General features: G+C 60.9%; 3 protein-coding genes across 9 annotated transcripts; all 3 read right to left on the bottom strand.

Moving 5' to 3' along the window:
* Window positions 1-10: 10 nt before the first annotated feature.
* On the bottom strand, window positions 11-3,023 carry IRF7 (interferon regulatory factor 7). 3 transcript variants are annotated; one of them, XM_019714713.3, is made up of 10 exons: window positions 2,945-3,023; window positions 2,420-2,732; window positions 2,173-2,335; window positions 1,877-2,084; window positions 1,581-1,639; window positions 1,299-1,488; window positions 1,070-1,159; window positions 505-987; window positions 298-416; window positions 11-218 (listed from the first exon to the last, which is right to left on the bottom strand). In XM_019714713.3, exons 2-10 carry the CDS (start codon window positions 2,437-2,439, stop codon window positions 57-59), a joined length of 1,494 nt encoding a protein of 497 aa, XP_019570272.3. In that variant the 5' UTR covers window positions 2,440-2,732; window positions 2,945-3,023; the 3' UTR covers window positions 11-56. The 3 variants fall into 3 exon arrangements, with proteins under 3 accessions (XP_019570272.3, XP_019570274.3, XP_019570273.3); XM_019714715.3 differs by having other exon boundaries at window positions 1,338-1,488; XM_019714714.3 differs by having other exon boundaries at window positions 1,581-1,636.
* A 1,077-nt stretch (window positions 3,024-4,100) lies between these two features.
* CDHR5 (cadherin related family member 5) lies at window positions 4,101-11,572 on the bottom strand. 5 transcript variants are annotated; one of them, XM_019714808.3, is made up of 15 exons: window positions 10,184-11,572; window positions 9,921-10,096; window positions 9,522-9,572; window positions 8,232-8,324; window positions 8,025-8,126; window positions 7,832-7,942; window positions 7,560-7,730; window positions 6,848-6,938; window positions 6,601-6,698; window positions 6,297-6,497; window positions 6,096-6,209; window positions 5,932-6,019; window positions 5,518-5,835; window positions 4,892-5,094; window positions 4,101-4,585 (listed from the first exon to the last, which is right to left on the bottom strand). In XM_019714808.3, the coding sequence occupies exons 1-15, from the start codon at window positions 10,236-10,238 to the stop codon at window positions 4,142-4,144; spliced, it is 2,316 nt and encodes a 771-aa protein (XP_019570367.3). In that variant the 5' UTR covers window positions 10,239-11,572; the 3' UTR covers window positions 4,101-4,141. The 5 variants fall into 5 exon arrangements, with proteins under 5 accessions (XP_019570367.3, XP_019570368.3, XP_019570369.3 ...); XM_019714809.3 differs by having other exon boundaries at window positions 5,518-5,814; XM_019714810.3 differs by having other exon boundaries at window positions 5,518-5,685.
* A 150-nt stretch (window positions 11,573-11,722) lies between these two features.
* Window positions 11,723-13,375, bottom strand: SCT (secretin). Its single transcript, XM_019714813.3, has 4 exons — window positions 12,546-13,375; window positions 12,330-12,431; window positions 12,133-12,237; window positions 11,723-11,949 (listed from the first exon to the last, which is right to left on the bottom strand). Exons 1-4 carry the CDS (start codon window positions 12,623-12,625, stop codon window positions 11,829-11,831), a joined length of 408 nt encoding a protein of 135 aa, XP_019570372.1. The 5' UTR covers window positions 12,626-13,375; the 3' UTR covers window positions 11,723-11,828.
* Between the last annotated feature and the right edge of the window lie 3,170 nt (window positions 13,376-16,545).

Below are 16,545 nucleotides of genomic sequence, written 5' to 3'. Positions count from 1 at the left end.
GACACCAGCACAGGTTCTTGGTTCTTTTTATTGGGTTTGGGGCAGCCCCGGCAGCCCTAGGCGGGCTGCTCCACCTCCATGGAGTCCAGGAAGCGCTCCAGGTCATCGTACAGGCTGTTGGTGCTGGACAGGCAGAGGCTGAGGCTGCTGTTGTCCAGAGAGGACACGCCTTCCCGTTGTACACGCTCCACGTATGCCCGGCACAGCCATGGCTCCAGCTGTGGGGAGGGCACAGTCAGGCCAGGCCAGGCAGTATGCAGCAGTAGTCGCCTCCCCTAGGTGGGACCCTGCTCTCACCTTCACCAGGACCAGGCTCCTCTCCTTGGGTCTCCCGGCTGACAGGTCCTGCCCAAAGCCCAGGTAGATGGTGTAGTGTGGGGAGCCCTGGCGCTGGCGAGCCCGGAATTCCACCAGCTCTGCAGGATGGGGCTCTGGTGAGCGGAGGAGGAGCAGTGTGGGGAGGGGCGGGGAGGGGCAGCGTGTTACGCCAGGGGCACCACTGACCTCGGAAAAAGGTGCGAAAGTCAAAGATGAGCGTGCAGCAGTTCCTTTGCAGCAGGCGGGCTGGGGTGGAGGGGCTGTCACAGCCCAGGGGGCCGCCCACCTCCCAGTAGACCTTACACTTGCCCTGGCGCCGGGCCCACAGCCTAAGCTCCCGGAGCTCGAGCTGCAGGCCCGGGTCCACGTGCTGTAGCAGCTTCTCTGTGTAATGGAGCTGCTTCAGGTCCGGCAGCTCGGCGGGGCTGGGGAAGGCCACGAGCTGGGGCTCTGTGGCCTCAGTGGCTAGGCCAGGGGCCCCATACAGGAGCACGCAGCTTGGGCGCCCAACCACCTCCTGCAGCACCGTCCGGCCCTTGTACATGATGGTCACATCCAGGGCCCCCAGGCTGGGCTCTGCATAGAGACCGAGCTGTGGGCAGCTGGGCACTGACATCTGGGTGCAGGGCTCCACCTCTTGGGGGGGCTGCCAGGGCTCCTGGGCTGGGCCTGCGTGTGGGGGGGAAGGCCTGAGCTGGCACCTGGTCCCCCAGTCCCTCCCTCCCTCCACACATCCCCTGGCTCCTCTCACCTGTCATTTGGGCCTGGGGCTGTGACCTGGGGCTGGGGGCCACTTCCACTGTCCATGGCACGTCCAGCTCCCCCCTAGGGAGCTCTGGATCTGAGGACAACCACAGTGGGAACAGCTGTACTGGCTCCGCTGTGGCCAGCACCATCCCTGCTGGACATTCCCCTCCCACCCCCAGGGACTGCTGGCCTGCCTTCCCCTCCCCAGGGCACCCCCGTCAACAGCCCCTCACCAGGAGCTTCTGTGGGGCCTGGATCCGCCTCCTGCACACCTTCCAGCAGGTAGTCCTCCAGACAGCTCTGCTGCAGAGCCTGAAGCAGGAGGTCCCGAGCAGAGCCAGCTGGGCTGGGAAGAGGGTTTGGGGCACAGGGCGCAGGGTTCGGCCTCTCAGCATCTGCCAGGCATGGCCCGGGGAGCTCACCCTACAGGGGAAGACAGTGCCAGCATAAGCAGCTCCCAGCCAGTGAGCGGTGACAGCCCCCACCCAGGTGCGAGGAGGGCAGAGCCGCCTTACCCTCATATATGGGGCATCTTCAAGGGCCTGGTCCTCGCCCTGGTTAATGCCTGGACCTTCTGAGGGAGAATTGGGGTGGGGGAAGCAATGGAACCTGAAACACTCTGCTGGCACATACTCCCTTCACTGGTTCCAAGAGGCCCCACCAGCTCGTCCTAACAACCTGGCACCAACCGCCTTGCCCAGATCTGACCCGGGGACGGCCCCTCGACAGAGCAAAGTGCTAATGCTCTGCGCAGCACATTCTTCTGTCCTGCACATCCGGCCTTCCTGAGCGCGGCGTCCCGGGCGCTCACCTCTCCAGCCCATCTCCGAGGTGAGCGCGAAGACCTTATGCGGGTCGACCTGGTCCGCCGAATTGTCTTGCAGCATCACGAAGCGCTGTGTGCTGTGCAGCGCGCACCGGAAGTTGGTTTTCCAGCCGACCCTGAGCGCGCCTTCAGGTGTCGGAGGGTCGCCTGCGACGCTGCTGAGCGGCCACCTGCCGCGGGCCACGGCCCAGGCCTGGGGACCGAGACGGACGGCGTGGGCCTGGGAGCGCGGGCCTGCGCCTGGGCTGACCCTCCCACCCGGGGCGGAGCTGGGGACCCACCTTGAATATGCGCGAGTCGGCTTCTCCCAGATCCTTCCGCGCAAAATGCTTCCAGGGCACGCGGAAGCGCGTGCGAGCCGCATCCAGCCACCGCAGGCCCTCGTAGCGGCCGCTGCTTACCTCGTCCAAAAGCCAGTCTGCGAACCGCACGCGCGGGGCACCCCTGCGGGCGGAGCAGACAGCAGGTCAGGGAGCCGGCGGCTGAGTGCGGTGGTTGGGCTCCGGGTAGGAGGGTCCAGGCTCTCACCTGTCTGTTGCCGCAGCCATGATCCCACTGCGAGGGGTTGTGATCACGAGTGGCAGTCAGGTGCTCCCACAGGTGAGGGAAGGGCTGCTTATGTGTCGCCACAGGTAGTATGGCCCGATGTCACAAGTGTGGCCCAGTTGTTACAGGTGTTGGGGTCACAGATGTGGGTTGAAGGTTTATGTCCACGACGTTGCCCAGGTGTGGGTTTCTTGGCAAAGGTGGCGATGGGTGTGACAAGAGATGTGGCAGCGCGCACACGTGAAGTCACAGGTGTTGAGCCAGCGTCCAGGCCTGCGGGACGGGCAGGCTGGACCTGCGGAGACAGACGGGAACAGTCGCTGCATGGGCTGGGTGTGGGGAAAGCGAAACCGCGCGTCGACGGAAAACGAAACCTAACCCTCAGCTGCGAGGCGGGCGCCTCCCCGTCCCAAAAGCACCCCCGCCGGTCCTCAGCGACCCTCGCCTCCACCTGGAACCCGGAGATGCACCATGTGACTCCGCGGGGGTTGGGGTCCCGAATAGTACCTGGAGCCGGAGCTGCCGGGGCAGGAAGTTTCTTCTCCCCGGGATGACGGGAACCAGCGCTTTTATATGGGCAGGCGACAGGGGGCGGGGCGGTAGGCGTGGGGCCGGGGCGGGGCCGGGCCTCTGGGCCCAGGTGCAGCCGAGGATGTCCTGCGCTGCGGCAGATGTTTCTCTGTGGGAGGGGGTGCGCGCGGTGTGTTCCCCGAGCCCGGGTGCAGGCTCTTGGGTGGAGGCTCAGGCCCCGGCTAGGGACAGTGCGGGGAAGGCGGTCGCGGAGGGGCGGCAGGAGTGGCCGGTCTCGCTTGCCTGCCAGCCTCAGCTCCTGCGTCGTCCGGTCGCTCCTCTCCTTCTGGGAGCACCCCCTGCACACCGGGGGCCAGGGGTGGGAGTGGGGGCAATGGGATACGCTGAGGACTCCCCGGACCCCAAAGAAAACCAGGCACCTCTTTTTGCGGGAAAAAGAGGGTAAATAGAGAAGGGCGTGCGACCAGCGGCAGCTGTACGGCTTGGGTTCTTGGCAAGATACTCAAACACCCTCTATATGAAAACATTCGGAAAGGAATTAGTGATGCTATTTCATTAGGAAAAACGATGACCTACCCACAAGGGACAGTGCGGTGGAGGTGAGGGCGGAAGTCCAGTGGACGGGGCTGTCCCCCACTGTGTGGCCCTGGTTTCCCCCCAGCTTCTGGTGGTGCACTAACCGGTCCCACCCGCTGCCCCTAGCCCAGGGCCTGGCCACTGCTCCCGACTCCTGTCACACTGGGCGGCGCTCTACTCGCGCCACAGGCCACTGTCTGGGAGCCTGAGTGCTTACTGCTCCCGCGGGACCCCACAACGTTGTGCCCCCCCCCCCCGAAGGTCCTTGGACCCTGCTCTCCGACTTCTCTTCAGGGCGGCTCCTGAGCCGCCCCCCGCCGAGAATCTCCGCGTTGGGTCGGGAGGGAGGGCTCCCCAGTGCAGGGCGCCCTCCTCCCGCGGCGGTTACTCCGAGAGGAACTCCCGCCGCCACCTGGCACGGAGCCTGGGAAGCCCCGCGGCTGGCGGCATAGCAGGTGGTTTACGGGAAGCGGTGCCCGCGCGCTCGGGGCAGGGGGCCCGCCCCGCCCGCCCTCTCCGCGCCCCACCACCCGCGCCAGCGACGCCTCGCCCGCGATTCGGAAATGTCACTTTATTCTACACAATGAGGGGGGGGCACTACATGTAGGTAGAGTCGGCGCTGGGCACTTCGTCGTGGGGACCCCCGCCCAGGTCCGCGTCGGCGTCCTCGTCGCCACTGCCCTCGCTGCCGCTGCCGGAGTCGCCGGCGCCGTCCGCGTCCGAGGCGGGCGTGTTGAGGACCACCACGTCGGCCTCGGCCCCGATGTCCTCGCCGAACCACACCGCCTTGTAGCCGCTCTCGGGCCGCCGCTCCTTCGTCAGGATGGACCTCACGCCTTCGGGGCCGCCTCCATCCCTGGCTGTCGCGGGGGACTCGGGGACGCGGCCGGGGCGCGGGGGGCTGGGGGGCGCGGGAGGCTCGGGAAACTGGGATGCCGGCGGGTCCGCGGGCAGGGCGCAGTCGGGGGCGGGGCTGGGGGCTGGCGCCCAGTTGGTCTCGTGGTCGGGGAGGAAGGCCTTGTTGTCAAAGCCGCTGGGCTCCTGGGAAGTGGGCCAGGGAGTCAGGGTGTCAACCGGGATCCCCGCCTGGGCTCAGACCCATCATTCCCTTCCCTCCCCAGGGACAGGGATCCACACTAGTTCCTCCCCTTTTTTCTGCTTCTCTTTGGCCTGTGGTGTCTACACCTCCTCACTTTTGCTCTCCAGCTTTCCGGCCGATTCCTGGTCTCCATCCTGCCGCTTCTCCACCTCCCCACTTCCCGTCACAGCCCTCACTCTCACATCCCTGCCTCTGGTTTCTGCCTCTCCTGTCCTGCCCCCCCCCCCCCTCCCGTCCCCAGGCCTCACCAGAGCTTTGCCAGAGCAGCAGGGCAGCTGGGGGCCGTAGTGCTTGTGGATGAGGATGAGCAGGGCCAGCAAAGCCAGGAGCAGCAGCCCGCCCAGCACCCCTCCCAGGGCCCCCATCTCTGCTTGGGAGAAGCGCTGGTCCTCAGCATGGCTGCCACCTGGCTGGTCAATACCCCCAGTGACGCCTCCTGTCCCCGGCGAACCTGCAGGCAACAGGACCAGCCACTGTCAGCGCAGCACCCAAGCACGGTCCGTGCCAACCTGCGCCAGGCTTGGGGACACAGAACAAGCCAGGCTGCTGAAGGGAGGGAGGGCCAGAGGGGACTGTGCCAGCAGCTCCAGGTGGGAGGCGGGGGTTCCACCCAGAGTGAGGCGAGGGAAGTGCTGGGGGCACTGGAGTGGATGGCCTGGGAGTTGTGGGGTTCAGTGGTCCCAAATCTGCACTTTCCCCAGTTTACCTTCTGGGGCCCCCAGGACCTGTCTGTCTCCACCCAGACCAGAGTCACCAGCCCCGTTGGGATTTTACAGTCAGCATGGCCACCCTGGGCCACCCTGCCCTACAGTGACTCCTAGGACTGTCTAGCCAGGGAGCGCGAGTATGACTCTAGGGCATCTGGGGTTGCTACCTGGGAGCTGGGGAGTCCTGCTAGACCCAAGGGACGTCGGCCGAGAGGTTCCTGGCTTCGGGGTCTGTGCTGAGCCCCCGCTGGGTGAGGCTGATGGGGGGGAGGTGCTGGTTCCAGCACTGGGGGGCCCCCCAGGCGTGGATGAGGCAGGTGGCCTCAGAGTTGTGCCTGGGGTGGGGCGCGGACCAGTGCCCCCCTCAGAGCTGGTCGTGGAGGATCCCTGAGTAGGCCCTGGGGGGCTGGGGGCTTCCGAAGTGGTGCTGGTCGAGGGCCGGGTTGTTCCTCCAGCCTCTGGGGCTGTGGGGGGGACAGGGGGGCCTAGGGGCCAGGGACACAGCTTGGGTTTGCCTCTGCTCCCAGCATGCCTGTGACAAGAAGCCCTCCCTTAAGGGTCACCTGGGTCCCCAGGCTCACCTGTGGGGGTGGTGGGCTCCTGCTCCGATACTTGAATCTCCATGACGGTGGATGCTGTGCCTGATGTCACTGTGTTGTTGGCCTGAACCTGGAGCAGGAAGGGGGCTTGTCCCTCCTAGGTCTCCCCTTAACCCCTGCCCTTAGAGATGCTACCCACTCCTCACCTCCGCATAGAAGATCCCTGCCAGCGCCAGCGGGGCGGCCGTCAGCACAGTCTCCCCATTCATTCGGAAGTTGGAGTTGTTGGTGATTTTATATGTGATCGCTGAGTTGAGGTCCTGGACACAGTCCTGGTGAGCGCTGGGCCCCCAGAACCCCCGAACCCACCCCAGAGGAGAGGCCAGGTAGACCTAGGCAGGGCCTACCGGGAACTCAGGGTCCTGGGCTCGGATCCTCAGAAGCTGGGAGGGGACAGCTGCGTCCTTGACAGCCACGCCCACGCCTGAGCCCAGAGCCACTGTGCCTCGGTACAGGCTCAGTGGGAAACGGGGTAGGCTCCCTGAGGCATTTCGGGCCTCCACTCTGACCTTTGTCACCGAGTAGCTGGCGTGGTCTGCCTGCTCGCCCTGGGGGCAGGGGGAAGCAGCAGTGACCAGAGGGTCCTTGAACGGTGAGCCCTGCGGCCTAGGGTTCAGGAATGGCCTGTGGAGGCCTGGTCAGGAGACCCACTTTGACTAGAAAAACGAAGGTCTTGGGACTGGGGACGCTTCTGGTCATGGTGAGGTTGCCTGAGTCAGCGTTGATGACGAAATTGCCTTCTTCGTTTCCTGGGAGGGGAGTGGGAGGGTTTAGTCCTGTCCGCTTGGAAGGCCTGAGGTCCCAACTAGCTTTGCCCACATGGCATGTCCCCCTGGGTGGGGATGCAGATGGGGTCCGGGTTGTATGGAGAGAGAAGCTGGGGGTGGTCCCCACTCACCCTCCAGGAAGCTGTAGATGATTCGCTGGTTGATGCCCCGATCCCCGTCCACAGCGTAGATGGGCCCAGGTTGCAGGATGAGGGGGCCCAGCTGCAGGACCCAGAGGGTGGGGACGTTGTGGGACTGGTGTGAATGCCCCAGCTCGACCCCTCCAACTCCCCTCAAGGAGGCCTGAACCCCCACAGGGGCCTGCCGGACAGTCCAGTCGTGGGCACGATTACACATCACACCCCTTTGGACCCGCTGTCAGTTAGTCATTTTGCCCAAACATTCGGTTGATCTGAACAGTGTGTGTCTCAGGAGCTGACAGGTGCAGGGGACGTGGAGACGTGGCCACTTGCGTGGAGAGCTAGACCCTGCCCTCCAGTGCCTAAGTGTGCCCCTCATGGCACGAGCAGGATGGTCAGAAGAGCAGCTGCCCCTGCTGAGCGCTGCGTGGCCCCCCAGCATCCCAGCCCCTCACTGGGTCCCTGGCTGTTCCCCCAGGACAGCCAGGCCGTCCCCCTTACTCTAATCTCAGAGGAGTTTGCTGGCCACTCACCACCACAGTGGTCGAGCAAGGTTGGATCACAAGGAATGTTCACACATTTGTTTGAAAATCACAACAGAACTGGCTGCATGGCACCCAGGCCCCACCCCCGATGCCGGCAGACCCTGACCCTGACCCTGACCCAGCTCGGGACGTGGCCCTGCCCTCCCTGTCCCCAGTACCAGTTTGTGGCCTGTGGGGATAGCCCCATGATACTCAGCGTGGACGCAGACATAATTGTCAGAGTAGATGCAGGGCAGGAACCAGGGAGGCCGCCGGTCGGCTGGCTGCACCTCCAGGACCAAAGTGGCGTTGTCCGTGTGGCTAGGCACCGCGTTCTCCTCCCGGGTGTCCTGCAACAGCCAAGTCCTGCCAATCAGCCCAGGAGCCAGGGCTGGGCAGTGTGGGTGGGGCCTTCTGGGTCCGGGACTCAGAGTGAGGGTGGCCCACTTACCCGCACCAGCAGCTGGAAGGTCATGTGCGGCCACTTGTCGAAGTCCAGTGGCCGGTCCAGCCGCAGGGCAGGGCGGTTTGCACCCACCAAGGAGAAGAAGCTCTTGGCCCCCTGGGGAGGTGGAGGGCACATCCTGAGACCCTGGGAGGACGCTAATGGCGGGGGGAGTTGGGGCTGGGGCAGGGAGACTGACCGGGGTCACTTCCTGGAGGGTGTAGAACAAGACGTTGTCTTTGTCACGGTCCTGGGCCTCCAGCTCTTCCTCGGGGATGACCGTGCTGTTCACTTTAGTGTCCTGGGGGCCGGAGGGGATGGTTCTGGCCATGGACCCAGCCCCGTGGTCAAGCCCCCACAAGCCCTCTGTGCCCCCAGTGGCGGCCCTGGCTTCCCTCACACTCACCTCCGGCACCCTCTCGACCTTGACCTCAAAGGGAAACACAGGGGGGTTGTCGTTGACGTCTAACACGGACACGAACACCCGCAGCTGGGTCACCTGGGGGGGCGGGGTGCAGGTCAGCCTTCTCCCCACAGGTCCCCCCCGAGGGGTACTCTGGGGGCCCCCGCTCATCCCAAGTGCTGGGCACATCACAAGGCCAAGCCCTCTGCTCAGAGGGGTCCCAGACAAAGAACAAAAAGCCATTTGTAAAGTGTGGAAGGTGAAGAGTGCCCTGCAGAGAAGGAACTCGGGTGCTGGGGTGCCAGACCCCCAAAGAGGGGACCAGAAGGGCAGTCAAATATCCCAAAACCTAAGCCTCAAAGGAAAAAGAGAACAGAAAGGGGACCCAAAGATTGAAAGAGACTTAAGAAATATGAACCAGTTGCACAGGGTGACCCTGCTGCACCTATCACAGAGCCGCTGACCAGATATCTCCCGGGTGTCCTGTGATACCGAATCCCTGCTTTTCTCAGGTGTGAACCAGTGGTGTGTGATGTGTAAAAAGGATCCTTATCTTAGTGACTTTGAGATGTTTGTAGGCAGGGCACCCACAGGGTTCAATGGCTCCCTGCAGAGCTGGCAGGTGTATGGGGCTTGTGACACTGCCCACTGTGTGTGCCTTTGAAACTTTCCATCCTAAAAGGTGAGTCAGGGTCAGGGGCTAAGGTGTGTGGGGCGAGGGGGTAGCATTGTGACTTAGAATAAGGTAGGGGGTGACAACTGAGTGACAGATGAGGCACAACAGCTCGCGAGTTCTGGGCAGGGCTCCACGGGCTGGCTCCTCTTGCCACATGGACAGTGGACTGGGGTGGGTGGGGCCGAGAGGGCAGCGAGTGGACCAGTTGGAAGGTTCCACAAAGGAGATGCTTGTAGCCAGTGCCTGAGTCGGGCATGGAGGTAGGAGGCCCAGCTTGAGGCAGAGCCAACAGATATGCTGATACGAGGACGTGGGGCAGGCAGAGGACAGGACTGAGCTGGAGGGTGAGGTGCCTCCCCAGATGGGGTCTCAGGTTGGGGGTGTGATGTCCTGTCAGGGTGGCTGGGTTTGCGAGTCTGCAGCTCAGGGCGGTCTGGGCTAGAGGAAGTGTGGGCATCACCAGCACAGGAGTGACACTTGAAAACACACCACTGGGTGAGGTCACTGGGGAGGAACCCTGGACAGGCAGAGCACAGAGGTCCAAGCACTCTGACGTCACAGGGTAAGGGAGGGGACATGGGGGCCACCCAGGAAGTAGAGAGCAGGGCTTGACTCACCACGGTGTCACCCCTTCTGCACTCCAGGTGTGCCTGCAGTATTGTGTTCTCCTGTGGGGGCGGAGAGGTGTTAGTGGTCACCTGCGCAGCTGGTCACAGCACACTGTTCTCATCCCCCAGGGGAGGACACAGCGCCAGAGAGGCAGGTACTCGCCCAAGGTCCCCGTCATCTTTGCTAAGTCCAGAGCGCACTGGGGACCCAGGCAGCTTTGTCCTCCAAGGGCCCTGGCCCCTCGCATCTGCTCTCAACCAAGCCTTGGGGCCCAACAGGGGTTGGTCACTGCCTGGGGGACAGAGAGCCTTCAGAACTCCCAAAAACCCTTCTCTGCATGGGTCCCACAGGGGTTGGCAGCTCCAGGCACCCCATGGGCCCACCCCTCCCGGTCCTGCCGTTTGTACCTCATAGTCAGGAGTCACATTGAGAAAGAGCTGGCTGCCCTGGATCCGAAATGCGAAGGGGGTGGATGAGGGTCCGAGGGTCACCTGCTGGCCCTCAGGGATGTTGATGTCCACCAAGGGCCCACTAGGCTCCGTATTCTCCTCTACTTGAAAGAAGGTATTGTCCACAGAGCAAACTGGAAAGTAGAGAAGCGTCAGTGCCTTTCAACACCTGCCCGCCGTCCGCACCCCCCCTCCCCGCCCCCAGCCAAGCCCGCATGTACCCTGGGCCTGGGCTACGGCCGTGAGCAGCGGCAGCAGCAGGACCCAAGACCCCATCTTGGGGCCAGCGGGAGAGTCTAAGCCCGGCTGGCGACCGGGACCCTCTGAGTAGCCTGTGCTGGCTGGCGCAGTCTCTGCCGGACGACCTTTACCCCTGCCCGGCACCGCCTATTTTATGATCCTTTAGATTGGCCTCCACCTAGGGGGCTCCCGCGGGCCGAGCCCACACCAGGCCTAGGACAGGGAGATCTTGTGGTTACCTGGCAGGAGCCACGTGACATGCAGGTACCAACGGGGGCTCAACCCACAGTCACGAAGACATAAGGTGGAAAGGAGCTCACAGAATGCTCAGGACACATGGGCCTGGGTGGGGTGGGCGGTGTGGGTGCCCGCGGGGGCCAATGAGAGAGGCTGGGCAAGAGCAGGGGGCAGGGGGCTAGGGACTCAGGGAATCTAGGGCTGGGGGACTGAGGACAGGGAAGGGGCTGGCCTTTGGCTTCTGTCTGCTGAGCTGTCCCCACTCCAGATGCCTCTGCTGGGTTCTTCTGCCAGAATCACGTTGGGGCAAAGTCCTAGGCAGCCCCGTGGTTCGGACCCCAGGTTCCCCTCCAGTCCCGTCCCTTCTCCCCACACTGACCGTCTAAATCTGGAAGGAAAAAGCTGTATTCTGGGGACACACCTGCCTGTCCTGCAAATAGGCCAGCTCCCTCCCGGTGGGGCTGGGCAGGGACACAGTGATGGAAATGGCAGCGCTTCAGGGGCACCTCAGGTCCCCGGGAGCTCTGGAGCTCTGGTGCCCGACAGCAGGCTGATTCTGGAGAGGCTCCCAGTGGCTACGGAGAGGCCACTCGGTAGGGCCAGGAGGGAGGGAAGGGGCTGTGTGACAGTGGGGCATCCCTTCTCGCCTTCAGATACTTGCACCTGCTTCTCCCTGTTCTCTCTGCTGGTGACAGCAATTCTGCCTGCAACGTGCCTAACCAGCCTCCTGCACCCCTAGCACTTCTTGGGGTGTCATTACTGTCCCTGCTCCACAAGCTCAGCGTGGTCGAGCCGCTTGTCCAAGACCACAACCCTGGACAGAGAGCCCAGACGCCTGGCTTCCTGCGTGGACTCATAGCCTCCTGGTAACCCCCCTACACACACACAGCCCCACTGCCTGTCACCTCTTCCTGCCAAGCCTGAGCCTCCTCACCCCCTCAACATTCCCCCCACCTGCTCCACACACCTAGCACACGGCGGCTGGGGCAGGAACTGGGGAACGTCCTGAGCCGCCCCTCAGAGTCCCTGAATGTTTGCTGAGTGGATGACAAGGGGTGCGGGCGGGGCCCTGGGGAGTGCAGTCGATGGGACAGGAAGTGGCCCTGATGCCAGAGATAAGGAAAGAGGAAGGTGAGGCGCTCACTGTCTTCTCTGGTTTAAAGGGCAGCTGGGCGTGGCCCCGTGCTGGGCTCCAGGGCAGGACCTCCTCCCCTGTGAGCTCTGCCGGGCAGGCTGTCTCCCAGCGTGGAGACGGTGCACACAGCGCGCTCGCCAGGCCAGGGTCTGAATTCTTCCTTTATTGGTGCCAAGTGCAACCCCCTCCTTCCCCCCAACCCTGCCCCATCCAGGCTCGCGCCCCGGGTCAGTAGAGGGGAGGTTCCTTCTTCCTCAGGACCTCATCTGGGTCTCAGCAGGGATGGCCGGCTCTGAAACCATGACCCCAGACTTGAGTCCAAGAGACAGCCGGGGAGACCAGGCCTGATTCAGGGGGTCCCTCGGGGCCATCATCCTGCAGAGACAGCGGGGTTAGGGGCTGTGGGCCTGAAGGTGGAGACCCCCGCCCACCTGGTGAACCAGCCTCCTCAGGTCACCAGCGCTGACTCCCCGACCCCTGGCCCACTGCTGACACGGGGTGCCCCAGGGGACCAGAGGGACGGTCGGGGCGGAGCTCTGGTGGTGGGGGCGGGCTCACCAGGCCTGCAGGACAGGAGAATGGGACCACAGCAGGCAGAGGGGGACCTCAGCAGGCTCGGTGGCAGACCCGGTCCACGATGTGCTGTTCTCCGCGTCCTGCTCGCTGCCCCCGCCCCAAATCAGAATTAGTCGTGGAATTGGGGGTCACCCCCATGCGGGGCCTGCCCCTCAGGGGTGCCCCAGGCCCGGCCTCACCTGCGCTTCCCGACCAGTCCCTGGAGCAGGCGCTGCAGCCGCGCGCTCTCCCGCAGGCGGCTGAGCTCGCTCGTGAACGTCCCGTCCGAGTGTCGCGGGGCCCTGAGGAGGGGATGACGGCGCCGCAGCGGATCAGGGCCAAGCAAGGGGTGGGGCGGACGCAGGGCCGGTAGGCCGGCCCAAGGAGCTGTGTGGGCCCCGGGACCGTGGACTCACCTGAGGGGCGCGGGGCGCCCGGCAGAGCCTTGGAGCAGCGGAGACAGCAGCAGCAGCAGTAGCAGGGCCCCGGGGGCCATGGTGGGCGCGCCGGGGTGCTAAGCGCTGCGGCCACTGCCAGAGCCGCGCGCCACCCTTTATAGCGGCGCCGGGCGGGGGGCGGGGGGCGGGGACGTCAGCACCGCCCTGGCTCCACCGAGCCCGGGCCGCTCCCCCATCGATCCGCGGGAAGGTCAGGGCCGCCCCCCCAGCTGTCAACCCGGCTGGTCGCCCGCCCCCAGCGCCGTGTCGGCGCCCCTCGGCGTGCTGGCGGGGCTCAGCCGGACGTGGACTCGCGGGCACGCGGGGGCTGGGGCGGGAGGAGGGACGTCCGGGCGGGGCGGTGGCGCGGATGCGCGGCGGGAACGTCTGTGCAGAGCCTGGAGATGAGCTCAGGAGGGTCAAGGCTGGGACAGAGGGCGAGGCGACCCGAGGCCGCGGGCTCCTCTGGAGAGGCCCCGGCACACGGAGCGCGCGGCTGGGCAGGGGGCGGCGTCGGGGAAGGCCGAGCGCCGACCGGTGACCTCACTGCCACTCACCGTGGGGGGGCTGCGCGGAGGGGAGCTTCAGGCAGGGCGCAGATCCGAGCCTGGGGGCCTCGCCATTTGTTTTTCGAGGCGGGGGAGACCTGAGCCTGTTTCAGGGGCGATAGGAGGTGGAGACGCGGAAAGGGGAGGCAGCTGGGCTCCTGATGCTTAATCAATAAGGGATTAAGTAAAGCGAGGCTTTTTAAAATCCTGTATGCATTAAATCCTGAAATAGAAATCACAAACCTAGTAAATGAAGTTATAAACTAGTTCTTGTGTTAAACTTTACGTGCATTTTAAATATAATTAGTAGACTTCTTTAGAGCAGTTTTAGGTTTACAGAAAAATTGAGCTGCAATAGTTCCCCCAGCTCAAACACACCCAGCCTCCCCTCTTCCCAGCATCTTGCACTGGTGCTCTGCATTTGTTACAGTTGCTACAGTTGATGACCCGGTATTGATACATTGTTATTACCTAAGTCCATAATTGACATCAGGAGTCACTGTTGGTGTACAATCTGGGGGCTTGGACAGATGTACAGTGACATGTACCCACAATCAATCTCACACAGATTAGTCCCACCGCCCTAAGAACCTCTGTGCTCCGTCTGTTCATCTCTCCTCCCCCCCAACCTGTGACAACCACTGATCTTTACCGTCTCCATAGTTCTGCCTTTTCCAGAATGTCCTACGTCTGGAATCACACAGCATGTGGCCTTTTCAGGCTGGCTTCTTTCTCTTAGTCACGACTTTACCATGTCCTCTCTGGCTTCAGAACTCATTTCTCTTCAACACTGAATTCGATTCCACTGTCTGGATGTCCCACAGTTTATCCATCACCTGCTGAAGGACTCCTGGTTGCTTCCAGATTTGGCAATTTGAGTAAGGCTGTTACAATCTCTGTGTGCAGGTTTTAGTGGGGACGTGACTTTCAACTTATTTGGGTAAATACGAAGAAACACGATTGCTGGATCACATGATGAGAGTGTGTTTGGTTTTGTAAGAAACTGCCACCCTGTCCTCCAAAGTGGCCGCACCATCTGCACCCCGCCCCCACCAGCCGTGGTGGGAGTTCCCGGGGCTCCATGTCCTCCCAGCCAGCACTCAGTGTCACTGGGGCTCTGGGTTGTGGCCTGTCTGGTAGGTGTGCTGTGTTCCCTCGCTGATGTTTCTTTGCATGTGTTTTTACACAGATGGTGTGACTTGTTCTTGCACAAACTTAGCAGATTGAAATGTTCTAAACTTTAATACCATTGACTGATGAATTGCATTCATGAGAATGTTCCAAGCTCCAAATACTAATTTAATTGGTTGAATTTCTTAGCACCTCAAACAGTTAACCAGGCAGATCTTCGTAAGAAAAATCTTCCCATTTAAAAAAGATTAACATGCAATAAAATGGGCTTTAAAAAATTAACATACAGTAAAGTTAATATATAGCAAAATAATGAATTTTGACAGATGTACAGATCCGTGTAACCAGCACCATAATCAGGATACAGAACAACTCCATCACCCCAAACAACTCCCTCATACTGCCCCTCTGTGGTCACATCACAGCCAGAGCGATGGGTCGCACTGCATGTGGTCACAAGCAGTCACCAGCAAGAGGGACAGACCAAGAGAGAGGCAAGTTCTGAGTGGAAGAAGCCAGGCAGGGCTGCAGCCAAGCAGAGATGGGTTGTGTCCTAGTGTTCCTGTCACAGAGGGTTCTGTAACTGCCTTCCTCTCATCCGAAAGCGCTGTCACCCACTGTCCCCACCACTCAGACTCCTTCTGCGTCCTCACAGAGCCACACTGAGGCTTCCTCATTAAGATGGTGGCCGTGCTGAAGTGTTGGGCAGATGGGGTGGTGTGCCAAGGGTTTTCCAGGGTGGGTGGCGACGAACCACCACCGAGACAGCCATTTGCTCTGCAGCCTGATGGACCAGCAGCACCAGGAGAGAGGTGAACAGTGCACCCAAACCTCGCCTTCCCAGTTGGGACATTGCTTAGAGACAACATATGACACAAGCTACAATGACAGAATGCCACTTTCCACCCATAGACCTAAGCGAGGGCCCCACAGGTTCCCAAGACGTCAACCTAAGCTGGGTCCTCACTTACGTGAATGGCTATTCAGAGCCTCAAATAGGGCATCATTCTGTGTGTGTGTGGGGGGATGGGGCACGGGGACTAATAACAGCCAATTTCAGGGCCCAGGGTTCTAAGAAAGAATAAGAAGCTTCACATTTCCAGAATAGAATGCAGGAAGGAACACATTATATGCACAGCTAAGAATTTAGTTCATCTTGATAGTTGATAGTTTCATTCTCTGAATAAGCAAAGCACAGAAAATATTCTCTAGTCCTTTTTTGGGGGGAGGTGCTTTCACCAAGATTTAAATGTCAAATTGAAGTTACTCATACCAACTCTGAGTTCTCCACTGGGGTGTGGAAGGAGGGCTTCCCACTGCTCGTGGCTGGCACATAGAACCCGACTGATCTCTGGGGGCTGATCTGTACCCTGAAACCTCACTAAACTGACTTACAGGTCCTACGAGCTTTTTGTAGCTGCCTCGGGGTTTTACGTAGACAGTCATGTCATCTGTGAATAAGGACAGTTTCACTCCTTCCGATGCAATCTGGACGTCTGTTATTTATGTCTTTCCTTACCTGGTTTCCTCGCCTGACTGCGCTGGCGAGAACAGCAGTCCCATGCCCAATAAATGTGTTGGGAGTGCACATACTTGTCTTGTGTTGATTTTAGGTGGATCCCACACAGTCTCTCATCATTAATTGGGAGGTTTGCTGTAGGGGTTTTGAAGATGCCCTTTATCAGGTCTAGAAGGCTCCTGACTATCTCTTGCTTGAACACTTTTATCATAAACAGTGTTGAATTTCGTCAGATGTTCTCCCGCATCAGTCAGTAGGACCCTGCAGTTCTTCATCTTTAGGTGCTTGACTGGTGTCCTGTGTTGACTTGAGACATTTCTCATTTTCAAATTTAATGGTATGAATTTTCCTCTGAGCTCTGCTTTAGCTCCATCCCAGAACTTTTGACATGATGTGTTCTCATTTTCCTTCAAAATATTTTCTAATTTCTCTTGAGATATCGCCTTTGACCCATGGATTATTTAGAATCGTGTTTTTTACTTTCCAAATTTTTGGACATTTTCCTGTTATTTTTTTGGTCTCCAGTTTTATTTCTTTATGGCAAGAGAACTTTGTATGATTTCCATTCTTTACAAATGTGATGCATTCCCTTTTTTGGGGCAGAATGCTATCTCTCCTGGTGAATGGTCCACATCTATTGGAGGAGCTCTGCATTCCTCGGCTGTTGGATGGAGTATGCCATAAATGCCAAACACACCTGCTTGTTGATGGTTTGTTCAGACTCTTCTGTACCCTTGCTCATGCTCCATCTACTTGTTCTGTTGATTAAGAACAGATTCTT

Source organism: Rhinolophus sinicus, chromosome 14, assembly GCF_057876585.1.
Source record: "Rhinolophus sinicus isolate RSI-liver-muscle chromosome 14, RSI-T2T, whole genome shotgun sequence".
Lineage (NCBI taxonomy): Eukaryota > Metazoa > Chordata > Mammalia > Chiroptera > Rhinolophidae > Rhinolophus > Rhinolophus sinicus.
This window is presented reverse-complemented; position numbering and strand designations above follow the sequence as displayed.